At 37.2% G+C, this 15,135-nt stretch overlaps 1 protein-coding gene across 1 annotated transcript in view; it reads right to left on the bottom strand.

The window, feature by feature from the left end:
• The window catches only part of TFB1M (transcription factor B1, mitochondrial), a 28,338-nt gene extending 19,632 nt beyond the window's left edge, over positions 1-8,706 (bottom strand). The window contains exons 1-5 of the mRNA XM_035538830.2: positions 8,576-8,706; positions 7,887-8,076; positions 6,186-6,337; positions 2,842-2,950; positions 846-997 (exon numbers count right to left, since the gene is read on the bottom strand). Coding sequence (XP_035394723.1) covers positions 846-997; positions 2,842-2,950; positions 6,186-6,337; positions 7,887-8,019 — 546 coding nt within the window. The 5' untranslated portion in view covers positions 8,020-8,076; positions 8,576-8,706. The remainder of the gene's footprint in view (positions 1-845; positions 998-2,841; positions 2,951-6,185; positions 6,338-7,886; positions 8,077-8,575) is intronic.
• Positions 8,707-15,135: the final 6,429 nt, after the last annotated feature.

The following is a 15,135-nucleotide window of genomic DNA, read 5'->3' as shown; positions in this document are numbered from 1 at the left end:
TTTCTTTTTAGAATTTTAATTGTAACGATAATTAAAACAACACACACACTTAGGTTGCATAGAGAAAACCTGTTATTACTAACTAATTAGATGGAAATTCAGTCTTCAGACTGATGTGCATTTCCTTTTTTTTTCATATATTTTTTTTAAAACATCAAATTGGATTCAGGTAAGAAGCATGCTACTTTCATAATTATAACACAAAAAGTCTCCAGCCTCTATTTATGGTATGTTTTATGCAATGGCAACAGAAAGAAACTGTTAAGTCTGAAGGCATTATGGACTAAAGTCATCCTAATATTAATTTACTTAGTGTTAATAATTCTGCTATCAAGTCTTGTTCAAAAAAAAAATCCACAAAGTCAGTTTCCATGGTCTCAACAAAATGCTCCCTGTGTTTTAATCTCAACTGGAAATAACGCTAAAACCTTCCAAACCTGCAATTCCTTATTTCCCTCCCTGTGTACTTCTTGAGATGATTGAAAGGTAAAGAAAAACAGACTGATGAAATGGTGCATGAACGACTGTGATAGTTAAGGACAGAAGAGTGCTGTGGAATCTATTCAGGTTGAAGAAATCAGACTGAAAAAAAAAACCCAACGAACAAAACACACATTAAGTACCTTAAGAAAATATAACCCTCTGTAAGAAATCATAAAAAAAAGTGCTGTGAAAGGATCAGAGCAGATGATTATCTCAATGTTAAAAACTGAACTAATAGTTGCCTCTTCTCTTTTTAGAGGCAACTACGATTGTTTTTGAACTTTTAAACAAAATGTTGCATGTCAACCAAGTTTTGTTAAATTTATTGTCTTTAAAATATTGGGAAAATAGTAACATCTTACCTCTGCAACTTCCTTCTGAAAAGTCAGTGTCATCTGTGTCCTGCCATAAATAAAAGGCCCATTCTTTTTGGAAACATTTTCAAGCCATTTGATGATTAGAGGAGTTGAAACACTGAAGGGTAGATTCCCAATGATATGAATATTTGGTGGCTCTGTTAACATTTGATGGGAAAAACAAAACCAATAAACAACTTGCAAAATGTTTGGGATAAGACTTTGCCATGAAAAACTACTTCAGAAAGATATGTGCCTATCAATCTAGACTTAAGTATGAAAACAATTTTTATTGTGCCACATCAAAATTATGCTTTTCCATTTATGCTTGTCTTATACTGACAAAACAGCATTACTGTTCATGGTAATTAGCTAGAAAAAAAAAGTGGTTAGGTCTGGTTTTCATTTACATTAGAATAAATCAGTACCTTTCAGCTGATTTTCAGCTGCTCGTTAGATTTCAGCTGAGATACTCCAGAACAGCAGAAATACAGACAACGGTTCAATGATTTTTAACTACAACTATCAGGCACAGAGTAAATAGCCACACTCATCATTCTGTCCAACACATTACTCCAAGACGCATTTTACTGAGTCTTCATTACCCCCAAAACAATCACTTAGCTCAAAACGAAGAGAGCTCTCCTTTTGTATAGAGCCCTATGAAATCAAAAGGTCTTCTAACAAGCACAAGGCTTAGCACAGCTCCTTAGCCATATGAAGTTATAAGTATCATTCAATTATGTACTGCATCAGTGTATGTGTTATACCACACAAAGCAGGCACTTCATTAGTAAGGATCCTCACCTCTAAGCAGGAGAGCAGTAGAGATGGCCAAAATAATGCGTTGCAGTTTCTTAGATATTACAGCACTTAATGAGATGACAGTATTAAATTCAGCTGGTACTGAGGTATACTTTACTTATTATGCACTTTCTAAGCTGTGATATTCCTAGGATATTTGTGATTTTTCCTCAAATACCAGAGATGGGATTTCTTTCTGAAATCCACCAGACTTTCAGATGTTCATATGGCAACAATATAATATATATATACATAAAATATAAAAGTATATCTTACCTGTAATTAGTCAGCTCCAAAAATGAGAATAACTTATATGTATGTAGAAGAAACGTTAATTTTTAAAAACTGCACACCTTCACATATGCATTTGGTCATAGTTTTGTGAACCCTTTGCAAATATGCAAGGCATTTTTAAAGGTGAAGATAATGTGGCATAGTCTTTTATGTCTTAAGTTAGAAAGCAGTTTACTGTTCTTCAGGCACTGCAGACAGTGACTCTATATTAAATTAAGAGATTTGGAAAAGGAGCCTGGGAGGTCACTTCCAATTTATCTAAATACTGTTACACTGGAATTAAGGTTTGTTTCTTGGAACAATCGAGTCCTCGCAAGCACAGCTCGTTTCTGCAGATTACTCCCCAAACTGTCGTTTGGAAGGTGAAATCAAGCCCTATGAGAATTTCAGATCTAAAAATATGTAAATAAATAAATAAATCTCTGATTGAATTCTACATTTGTCAAAGATATATATTTGAAGCTAAAGCAATGATAAGAAAATCCTAAAAGCTTCTAGGAAAGCTATAGAAGGATCTTTAGTGGAATGACAACAGTGGTTGCTTCTGTCTTGTTCCAGAAGAGGAAGAAGCTAGGAAGCAAGTATACTATTCAATTTGCTTTTATACTTTCCAAGACTTACTAGCATACAGTCAGAACACCCTAAGGCAAATAACTGCAAAGCAGTTATTTTAAGCAGCAGTAACGCTGATTAAAGTGAGTATCAAACAAATTCTTCTCAGTCTTAAAACAGGATGACAATTTTCTGTTTCTTTCTAGAAAGTAAGTTAGCTGCTCTCTATCCTTACCTTCAATATGTATTTGAAGAGAGCAACTCAAGCACTGAGTGAACTCCAGCTATATCTCCAAACTTAAGAGTAAGTTGGAAGCCTTAAACATAAAACAAACCAAGCCCAAATACTAACCGTCCTCCCAGTTGTTTTTTAAGTGCTTTGGAAAAGCCTTCTCCATCTTAAATGTCAGAATATCTCCATGAACAATGCGCACTTTTCCTGGAGCTGCTTCAGACAGCATCTGTTTGTAAGCAAGCAAGTAGGATCTACAGTGAGTATTAACCACACTGATTTCCAGCAACAGCCACAGTAGGAATTAAACCCCTGCTATATATTTATCTTCAATATACAGAAAAAAAACAACAGTAACAGTTCAAACTGAGCACACTGTTTACAAGTATTTATCTTCAAAAAGTGAACACTAACGAAAGAAGTTCAATGCATGCCTAAAAGCTTATTATTCTCTGCTGCAGAATTCCTAGTAGAGGATTTAAACCTAAAAAGGCTGACAAAATTCTCTTCAACAAGGATGATTAACAAGCCCCAGGCCACTAATAGAACCCCACCTAATTTAAGTGATAAAGCAAGCAGCAGAGTTTGAAAAGTTGTTGGACCTATTACCTATGCAAACAAGGCTCATAATGTTTATGCTGTCTGCCCCAGTAGGGTCTACATAGGGTCTATTATTTTAGGTACATGTGATACAAGGCTGTAGAAACATTCAGCCGTTTTTTCCTTTTCCATAAAAAAGGTTGTCTTAATATTCCTGGGAGTAGTCTGAACTCAAACCATTAGAAACCAAGGAGTTTTCCAAAACAACAAGCTGTATGAATACCTAGCAGTAGAGGAAATCTCAACCCTTTGTATCTTGTAAGACATCTCACAATCTACCCTGTTCTCTATCCCATCTTTCCATACCATTTTTGCAGATTACCTGGTACTTAAACGGTGAAATGCCAACTTAGATGGAGTTTGATGACCAATTCTTTCATTTCTGGTGTCAATTTACACAATAAAATTTAGTTACATTTTTTAGTGCCATATTTTCTCTTACAGTATGATACTATGAACAAACAGAATAACTCAAAAGCAAAGTCAATTTTTACACAAAGATAATGTTTGGGGATATTTACCATTCCTAAGTCAGAATAATGAAAAATGGCTTAAAGAGCAAGTCTGCTTTTGCGCAGAAATCCAAATCCATAAACGGTTAAGTGCTATTGGCTTAGCTGATGAAATAAACTGCTCATCATTGTTAGTTCCATCTTCAGTCTAAATCCTGCTAATGAGCACAGGGGCACAAACGGGTTTCACAGGTCTCTGAGCCAAAGGAAAGTGCTGCTTTCATACTGTTCATGAAAATGTTTTCATGAAAATTTTTGGAGTAAAACTTTTTTTTTTTTAACTTCAAAATAGCTAAATTCTGCGTAGAGTACTAAAAATGCTTAACTAAAAACTAAGTGTTCCTACAGGTTTTAAGTGCAATTATTTTCAACTAGAAAAATAAATCTAACCTCAACTCCAAACCACTTAATGGGTTTTTCAGCATTACATTAGCAATTATATTGCATACATATTCACTAATCTGCCATGATTTGTCAAATCTTTCTTTGAATCTGTCATAAACATGATGAAAGGCAACATAAGATCAATAAACTTAGAAAACAGTACATGAGAAAACAGACAGCTGCCTACGCAATAACGGATTATTAACATATGTTCTATCTTTTTTTAACAATAGCTTCCATGTAGAAAGGATATTTTTTTATTATTATTATTTTTAGAATCACAACATTATTGAGAACGCTTTTCACAGCAGAAAATCACAGTCGTATACTTCTAATTTGAAATAAAGTCTGAGGAAACTCATTTAAACTTTCTCCGTTTAAAAGCCAATGTGTGCAGCTAACATGGTTCCAGGAGCTCGTGTGCACCAAGCACACGAGCCAAGTGATTTTCCATTATACAGACCCTCTTGTTCTTCACACACAAGTGAAAAGGCATAAGGAAAACAAAGGGTACAGTTCAAAATACTGAAATGGTCTTTCTGGAAGAATTCTATATGCAAGCCACTCTGGCTGAGAGCACCTTTTCTCTCCTGGCAAATCTTTCCAGCCTAACAACTATTAGGGCACATGGCATAGGGTGAGACAGAACTGACAGACTGTCAACTTGTGCAAACTGTTACTCTGTACACATATGTTCTTCCTGTATTTCCATTTTGCAGTAAAGAGGACCCCAATTTCAGCTTTGTAACAGAGATCACTGCCTGAAAAACAGGTGATGAAAAATGCTGTATGCTTTACATCAGTGATTTTATACATATTGAAAAAGATATTTTTATGTAAAAGTCTCCAATTTGTATTTTTAATCTCTGACTTATTTTGTTACTCAAATCACAAACCTTTTATGAGCATTCAAATTTTGATACAGCTTTTAATAGCAAACTAGAAAAAAGGAGGTAATATAACCCACACTGTCACAAACAAAAGAATCATTCCATAGTGCATCATCTTATTTGAAGGGGAAAAAAAAGAAACAAAACCTAATTTAACACTAATGGATGCAATATATTTCTTGTCCATTCACATTCACAGGTGCTGAGTTTTAGCGTCTTTATATTTGACAACTTCATTCAGACATATTTATGTCTACTGTGAAGAGGTGGCTAACGAAAAATAATGACTACTGTTAACTCACTTGAGCAGTAACTATGATTACCTATCAAAGGTTATAGATCCTGAAAAGCACACTTTCATTCAGAGGAATCTGTTCCAGCAGCTGCATTTTGGAATACCAGAAAAAATGTCTAAGTAATAAAAAAATCTGTTAACTTAAGTCAGTATCATTTAACCTCAAATTCTTTCCAATCCCAAAAAAGTTCTTGAAATCTAAACTAAAAATGCAGATTTGCCACCATTCAAGAAAAGTGAAAACATGACGTGTTCATACTTCGTAAGGTATATGTGGTATTCTGTAAATTACCAACAGTTAAATCAACAAAGACATAGTTACATGCATATTCAGGTTTCAGGATAGGAGCCATTTTGTTGATATTTTAAATTATTAATGTCCTACAAAGAGATGGTAGCCGTTCTCAAGTGAGCTACTTTTTTTCACCACGGATTTTTAGAAAACTCATATTAAACTGCAATATAAGGAAAGCTATTCAAATTGCTATGATTTGATGTTTCAGAAGCATAAGAAAACAGTCAAATATGATGAGGTTTTAGCCACTGTTTTTCTTGCTAGGTCTATATAGTCAAATTCTATAAACTTGAAATTTTAATAGCAATACAAGTAGACAGTATTTCAGAAATACCACAATGAGTTGTGAACTTATATCAGTTTCAAAGACAAGGGCAAAAATTTCTTTTTTTTTTTTTTTTTTTGACGCTTTGAACCTTTCTACCTTCTTAAACTGTTCTTATTCAACGTTATGCATACATTTACACAAATAATTCTACAGTTGATACCTGCAATCCTGGAATGAATCGAGGATCTTTTTCAACTAAAAGGAGCTGTTCAACATCAGCATTGAGAATAGACCTGGTAATTCCTCCTGGCCCAGGGCCCACTTCGCAAACATGAGTGTTTTTCAGCTTGCCAGCTTGTCTCACTATCTTGTCTGCAAGACATAAAGAACATACTAAGCCTTTATTCTCCAAAGGATCCAGCTCACTAAGATAAATTCATTGTTTATTGTTAAAGAGCAAGCATGCTTATCTCAGAGTAGACACAAACAGTGACACATCCCACATAAATGATCACATGCCTGCTAGACTGCACAGAATTCAGATTTGTTTCATGCTAAAAGATACACTCAACTGTTTTTTAAAAAGGCTATTTTCAGTTTACTCTCTTTACAATGTAGCTTATTGCAGAATCAAATAAAAAGAGAACATTATTTTTCATCTGTAAATCAACAGTAGTATTACTCTTCCTCTAAGTAAGCACTTCTGTTCATCAACCTTAAGTCTCAACTACTTGTATTTACAAAGCTGTTTCACTACAGAACACCTATTTCAAGGGCATTTAAGAAGCAAAAAGGATACAGTCAAGCTCTAATAAGACTACAGTATGTAAAGAAGGAGGAGCTGGAGTAAAGTTAGAGTTGGAATACAGGTAACTGGTAATTATAAAAAGACAGGCAGTTAAATGATAAGGAAGGGACATTTCCTTCCTGTACCAAATGGAAGGATACAACATGAAAACTGATTACAGACTGGAAGGAAAACATATTAATGATAGAAAGATGACTAGATTAAGGATTAAAAATGTAGCTAATGAAAAAAAGACACTCTTAGGAAGCAAGGAGTGGAATAATAACACTCTATAAGCCTCCTAAATATGCAATAAAAACAAGAGATATCTGAAAATGTGCCTACCTATAAGGTACTCCTAAACCCACACAGACATTTGTATTCCAGGGTAAGAGTCTGGTTATTCATGATGGGGGACTGAGTTTTATGTTCACATCTTCAATCTTTATCACTTGATTCACAATGAATAATCAAATCATCGGATACATGAAGCTGCACTGCATTTATTACTGCAAAACCCAGCCACCACTAGGACAGTAAAGAAACCCTCTATGAATTGAACATTGCCATCTTTGTCACCCACTACTGAGATGAAGCTGCAGAAAACTGAATTGTTCAGAACAACATAACTGGTTCAAAAAGCTACATTTCTGACAGATAAGACAACTGACCTTTTAAAACACACAGTTACTACACTTTTTATGATACATAGTAACCTGAAAATATCCTTCATTTTGAATCAAACTTATAAACTGAATTTATTTGCAGCTTATCAAAGCTTGACAATACTTTGATAATACTTGATAGTACTTATCAAACGATAGTAACTCAACAGAAACAGTACTAGTGAGGCTTTGAGTTTTGCATTTGAATTGATAACTCATATTTCATATAGGAATATGCTTTCTACCTAAAAATTATTCTATAATTTACTCTATAAAGAAAGACATTTTCTATAAATTTACAAGTAAAATAAACTAGTCTAAGCTAAACCTACTTTTAAAAGTAATCTTCTGACTGTCATAAACTTGACAGATGTCATCATGCAAACATCATCTCCTTAGCTAGGACCTGGATCCTGAGGAAACCCATGATATTATGTTTTGTAGTAGCTAAAATCTGTAACCATTTAACCTGTCAATCGCAAATCCAGCAGAAAGTTCTGGGAAAGCTGTTTCTGTGCTTGAAGACGGAAGAGCTTAATAATCTCGCCAACAGTTGGCAGAGGAGGCAGGTTGAAGGCAGCCACCTTCCCCCGAACAGCCATAGGGCAGCGCTCCTGCTCCTTCCCCCCAGGCAGAAACCAAAAAGCTGACTCTAGTACCTGCAATAAATTAAAATACGTCAATATTAAAAGCTTGGCAGAGTTTACAAGTTGAGACTCGATTTACATATTGTTATGCAGCTGCTGGATTTCAACCACCGGTATTTTAATAATTATATGTAGTGCTTATACCAAGGACGTGTATGTGGGATTTGGGCAACAGCCTCATTTTGTGGGTTTGACAAGCCATTAAGCAAAACAAAACCTCTCAGAATTTTTAGGTACTGTTTTTTTACACAAAATAAAAATTCAGCCCTCAAGGTGAGGCCGCCCCAGCCCCTCCCCTCCCCAAGGGGCGGGGCTCCATCAGACCCCGCCCCCAAGCCCCCCGGGCGCCCCCCACTGCGCATGCGCGGTCGCCGCCAGCGTGGCGGAGGCGGAAGGAGGGCGGGGAGGTGTTGTGCGCCGACCCCAGTGCAGCCGCAAGCGGCTTTTCTCCCTCCGCCGTGGCGGAAAGGAAACCCCCAAGCAACAGCCAGGCGGCGCCGCCGGCCCTTACGGTGTCGCGCGGGAGCTGCCCCGGAACAGGAAGCTTCTCTCCTCCCCCTCTTCCTTCTCTTCCGCCTCCCGGACGCGCATGTGCTGCCTCGCTCCCGTTAGCCGTGGCGCTCAGGGAGAAGCGGGGCTGCGCATGCGCCATGTGCGGAGGGGGCCAGCGGCGGCGGCGGCGGCTGTTGCGTGTGCGCATGCGCGGGGGCGGGGGCGGGCCCGGGCCCGGGCCCGAGCCCGTGTGATGGTTGTTCATACGTTCTTTGGGCGTTTTTCGCTTGTGCTTCATCTACCTTGAACAGTTGTTGGGTTTAAAAGTTCTTTTGCTTTTATAATGTGCTTGATTATTAAAGCAGTGTACATAAATCACAGACTGGTTTGGGTTGGAAGGGACCTCAAAGCCCACCCAGTTCTACCCCCCTGCCATGGGCAGGGACACCTCCCACCAGACCAGGTTGCCCAAAGCCCCATCCAGCCTGGCCTTGAGCACCTCCAGGGATGGGGCATCCACAGCTTCTCTGGGCAGCCTGTGCCAGGGCCTCACCCTCCTCTGAGTGAAGAATTTCCTCTTAACATCTAATCTAAATCTCCCCTCTTTTAGTTTAAAGCCTTTCCACCTCATCCTATGCTTACACCCCCTGACAAAGAGTCCCTCCTCAGCTTTCCAGTAGGCTCTCTTTAGGCACAGGAAGGCTGCTGTAAGGTCTCCCCGGAGCCTTCTCTTCAGGCTGAACAACCCCAACTCCCTCAGCCTGTCTTCACAGGAGAGGTGCTCCAGCCCCTTGATCACCCTTGTGGCCCTTCTCTGGACTCACTCCAACAAGTAATTACTGTTGCTCCAACAGGTAATTGCTTCAAATATGTTTCCGGAAAACTAAGCAGTTACTAAAAAGCCACAATTAATCACGGATATTATTAGATAGATGTAAGAAAATGGAGACATTAAAGGAGTACCAAAAAGTAATCCCTCGCTCAGTGTAAATAATGGGCATAATTTAAAATAGCATTATACATTAGACATAGCTTCTGCCATCAACAGCATGTTCTACTTAAGAATCATCTAAGTTTGAAAAGACATTAAAGATCACCAAGTCCAACCATCAACATCAGCTACTGAGTCCCATCACTAAACCATGTTCCTAAGCATCACATCCACACATCTCTTAAATACCTCCGGGATGGGGACTCCACCATGTCCTTGGGCAGCCCATTCCAATGCTTAATCACCCTGTCTTTGAATAAATTATTCCTAAAGTCCAATCTAAACTTTCTCTGGCACAACTTGAAGACATTTCCTTGTGTCATATCATTTGTAAGCTCAGAAAAGAAACGGACACCTTCCTCGCTGCATACTCCTTTCAGGTAGTTGTACAGAGTCATTAAAAATGTAAGGAACGTTGCAATTAGTCTTAAGAAAAGGAGCTGGACAATAAATCATTGTTTATATACACTGGAATATTGGAATAAAATGTCATGGCAATCCTGATTGAAACACTGGAATTTTGAATTTGTGAGGTATAAAGTATTTGCTTTTTTATGTTTTGGGGAATTTGAAGTCATTATAATTAAAATAATAAAATGCAAGCTCCATCTGATGGTGGAAACATGGGATTTCAAATGGCATCAGTTAAGAAAAAAAGAATATAATGATGATTTTTCTACTTAAAATACAAAGAAATGTGAAATTTGAAGAAATATGGACTAGAGGAGCAACTGTAATAATGGCATGCAACAATACAGCTTCATCACCAGCTGAGGCATCCAGGCTATTTTACCTCTAAAGTAAAAAGTTTAGTAGTTTTTCTCAGTACCTGAAAGATATTATATCAGACCATTCTGTTAATAATGCATTTCATACTTGACTGTCACCTAGGCTGAGCACTTTCATCTTGCAACCTCAAGTCTACCGTATCTTTCTATACTGAAATTGTTCCATTATTGATAAAGTGCAGTCTCCTTCCTGATGAGTTGCACATACGGAAGTTTCCAGGTATTTTGTGTGGCCATAGCTCTTAGCTGTAATAATAGCAAGATATGATAGCTTTGTATTTAAGTAACTTAAAGAAATGTAGCAATCTATGCTAATATTTTTATTTAGAGAAAAAATGGTAGAAAAGTCATTCGCTAAAATAATAATTACAGTGTATAGTGCATAGGTTTTTCAGACTCCTATAGATGCTGTAATGTTTTAATTTATGGGTTGAAGGGTCAAGGTGGTCCTTGAAACTAATGAATGGAAAGTGGATGATTTAACCCTTAACCCATCACATCATCTGATTGTTCCTAGTAGATGTCTCCAACTAAAAATCTCAGATATTATGCAAGGGGAAAGGTGAGCCTTCTGAGCATTCATCTATTCATTCTGCTTACTCCGGCCCTTTCATTCCTTTGCAAGCTATGGAAGGCCTGCAGGAAGAGCAGATTAGATAGACAGATACCAAGGAAAGGTAAAACAGGCATCTGAAGAAACTCACGTTCAAGTCCTGAGATCAGTTGTGCAGAGGCACTCTTAGGGGATCAGTTGGATCACAATTCTTTATCTTGAGTGCAGCTTCCATTCATGTTCACTTGCCAGCATTGCAAGCATTGAAACCAAAGTTGCACTCATAATTGCAAAAAAGCAAGTGTACCAGTGAAAAGTTTTCATTGTAATTGTGGAATTTCATTGTTGATTTGAGGTGTTATTTTTACAGACCTACTGTGTTCATTCATACATGTTAATTATGTTCTGGTTCTGTGTTCAGGTTGCTACAACTTAAAAATAATTCCTGTGAAAGAAAGCATGATACCACTGGCCTAAAATGATTGTATTGTTTGGGGTTATTGTTACTAGTTTTGAATTATGGCATCTTGTTGTAGAAAATGGGCATCACACTGTATTCCCACAATGCCACACTCCATTTGAATTCTCAGAAAAAAACATCTATTTGGTAATTATTTTACATCAACTTAAGGTAAGTAGGATGAAAAATTATAAATGGACAGAGTCCATTGAAAAATGATATAAAAATGTGATACACAAAAGAGGTTAGACAGAGAAACTCTTATTTTCTACACCAGTTTTCAAGTGTTTTCATACCACAAAGCCTCTATTCTTCAGCTAGTTCTCATATACAATCTTTTCTATTGTTTGTTAAAATAAAATGTTTATTATTTCTATTACACTACCTCATAAGGATCCTAAATAGACCTTAGGAGCCCATTGCACCAGGCACTATACAAACAACACAATGACTGTCTTCCCTCAGGAAAAGCTCTGCCACCACATAAAATGCTGAAGAAAATAAATTAGCAAATGGTAAAAAAGTTTTGGTAAGATAACAGAAGGGAGAAGTATATTTGCATATTCATAGTAATTTTAGATGCCATGGGCTGCAAAAAAAATAAAATAAAAAATAAAAAATTGCAAAACTGTCATGAAACATCTTACATATTAACTGTGTAGAGGATCCATAAAACGGTTTCTTGCTCTTTCTTGCTTTTTCAAGGGAAAGGAATTTAGAGCACCACTTTTGATAAATAGCCTGTTAAATGCAATAGTTGCATACAATGTGGAATACAACAGAATTACTACACCCATATCTTGCCCTAAAACAAAACAATTCTGTTACGGGGAAAATCTTCCTCCTTGTGACAGTGTACCGCTGTGGGTTCATCAGGCCACAGTATGATCAAGAACAGTATTTTTCCTGCTACCACTTCAATAACATTGTACAGCAAAAAACTAAACTCTCAAGGAACAAAGACTTCCCATTAACAGAAAATCTGGCAGAAAATGCTGTCCAGACTGCTGAGTTCTTTCCTAACGTAACTCAGGAAATACAAAAATCCGTGGCTTTCAGTATTGCCACAGCAGATGTCTAAAAATCATTATATTTACTTTAAAACATTTGAATTTCTTTTACTGCTTCTCCTTCTGATGTGCCATTTCTGAGCCATTTAATCTAGTCTGGTCACGTTGTCGAGGTCTGGCCATAGCCATCCATGCTAAAAAGTTTATTATTAGTTGACACTTTTGATTTCCACTTGATCATACCTTTTTAGGTTCTAGGACATTTAGAAAGACTATCTTTAATGCAAATTACTGCAAAGCTTGTGGTAACATTTTAGGAATGCTAGGAATTACGATGAGCATTAAGACCATTCTCACCTACGTTATTTGTCAGCCTCTGTAGAACGGGGGAATTTCACACTGCAAGTAGGGCCTGAAAACATAAAAATGGACTCAGCACTGTAAGCCACTGCTCCTTTGTCACCCATTTAGCATTTGGCAGCATTTTGAAATATTGGTGTTTTAGCAAGCTTGGTCTTGTTCAGGCTTCCCAACACCAAGTCACCTTTTTGGAGGTTTTTCCCATAAAGTTAACAGTTTGCATCTTAATTTGCCTCTCTGACAGAATATTTACAAATTTGATATTCCTTTAAAAAAATAAAAATGAAGTCGCAAAAGTTAAAGATGCAGAGTAAAAGCTTTCTCACTACTGGCAATAGTCCCCCCATAAAATTTCATTGAAAGTCCAGCATACCTATTAACTAAAAGAGATAATTTTTATACACTGTGTATCATGAGAAATGAATACAATATTACATGAACCTCTGAGAAGCACATGAAACTTGTAATATCACACACTCTAATTTAAAGTTAACAGTATTCATGGCCACACTGTGTTATCACCTATGCCTCCTGTGTAACGAACTGATGAAGTAGTGCAGAATTTATGTGTTCATTGCAAGGACAGATCACAAAACACGCAATGTCCCTGGGCTTTTCTTTCCTGTTGCAGTCTTTCTTTGAAGTGTCCTGCAGGGCAGTTTTGACACATAAACGTACCTCATCTGGAGTCACTGTACAATGTGTTGAAGTAAGGTAAGGTTCTTGCACTCCTTCCTTTTCTGTGATCATACTAAGCAAGTCAGTCTCTGCCTGATCCCCCAGAAATAAGCATTACCCTGTCTAAGTGTGTAATACCTATGGCTGACTATTTTTGCTCTAAGAAAAAGTGATATTCTAACAGATTACAGAAAGGAAACCTTTTATCTTCAGTTCTCAACCTCATGTCTTTCAAGTAGCGGGAGAGTACTTTCAAGTAGGTGGGAGAGGACTCTGAGCTTGAACAGGGAAGCATTTCTGTCTTCAAAATGCTGGAAAGAGATTTATAAAATGCAGACAGAAACTTCAAGGTGTAAGTTTTTGGACCAAGCTCTCTGGCCACTGGGTGCCACTCTTGTTCCATGGTGAGTGAGCTGCACAGTCTAGCAAGGAACAAAAAGTTTACTGACTTCACTCTATGTCCTTATGTCGAGTCAGGCTGCTGGAATATGAAGGCCGTATATTCTCCTGAGCAGAAATAAAAAGCAGAAGGTCAATGATATAACCTTACAGTAAACAAGAAAGGAAGATTTAGCAAGCAAAGTCCAAGCTACAAAACCTGGAGGTTCAGGTTTACTAAATATGCCACATGGAAGGGTAGGTTGTTAATCACAGCGGCTCTGCTCTTTGGAAGCTCCTAAGCAGGTTAGGTCAGAATTTATGTGTTACTTAGAAAAGGGTAAGAAGACTGATTCAAAAATCTGTTCTAAAAAGAAAGAATTACATTTAATGTTAGATTTTACATAATTTCTTTCCTGATAAAAAAAATAAAAAAATAAAAAAAAATTTACAGTATTATACAACATGTACAATGAAATGTAGTGCCTCTGTTTGAACTTTGACTTGCTTGCATCATGAGGATGTTGTAGCTGCCCCTGCATTCTGACCACACATTTCTGAGCCAGCAAACAACCACCATTACTGTAGTGATGAGTGGTGGAGAATACAGCTAACTGGAATGACTTTACTGTTGGGACAAAGGGAAGTGCTGTACTGAAATTAAAAATCATCCACAAGAAGTTGCTCTCATAATCAACAGTGTGAATAGTCTCAAAATATATTGTGCTTGGACTTTTTACTGCTGTAAATTGTTACAGTTCTGTTAAAGCCATGGTGACTTTGCTGATTTTCACCAGATGGAAATACATTTTAATTCTTTTTTGTCTTGGTTTGATTTGCTTTTAAACCAATATATTCTATTATTTTTAAAAACATAGCAGTGAATTGCTTACTTCTAGATACTTGCTGTCATACTGTAATCTGAAAATGGAGGTAGACAGGGTAAACTGATTTCTTTCTTTCTTTTCACTTCCAAAACTTGTTTGAAGTTAATTTGGAGTCACAGCTCCATTCAGGCTGCTAATGAATGTGTCTGTTCAGCCTTGTATATTAAATAGACACTATTCAATGTTGTGTTCAAAACTTAGAAGGGATTTTTTTGATATCGTAATTACACCCAGAGGCCCCCAGCAGAACCCCAGCATGTCAGACTGGGGTCTAGCACAGCAGAAGATATGAGCTCTGTCTGGAAAACCTTGCTGTCTGTGTATAAAAGAATAGAGAAAATGTGGATACTGACAGATGAAGAGAATAAGTTAGTAATTGTCAGTGTGGCAAGCTGTGGCCTCAGCAAGGCAGCATTTTTCTTATAGCATCACAGAAGAAGGATCTGAAGGGCACGATAAGGGATCTTTGTGGAT

Source organism: Cygnus atratus, chromosome 3 (assembly GCF_013377495.2).
Source record: "Cygnus atratus isolate AKBS03 ecotype Queensland, Australia chromosome 3, CAtr_DNAZoo_HiC_assembly, whole genome shotgun sequence".
Taxonomy (NCBI): domain Eukaryota; kingdom Metazoa; phylum Chordata; class Aves; order Anseriformes; family Anatidae; genus Cygnus; species Cygnus atratus.
Note: the sequence above shows the minus strand (reverse complement) of the source record. Positions and strands in the feature narration are given on the sequence as shown.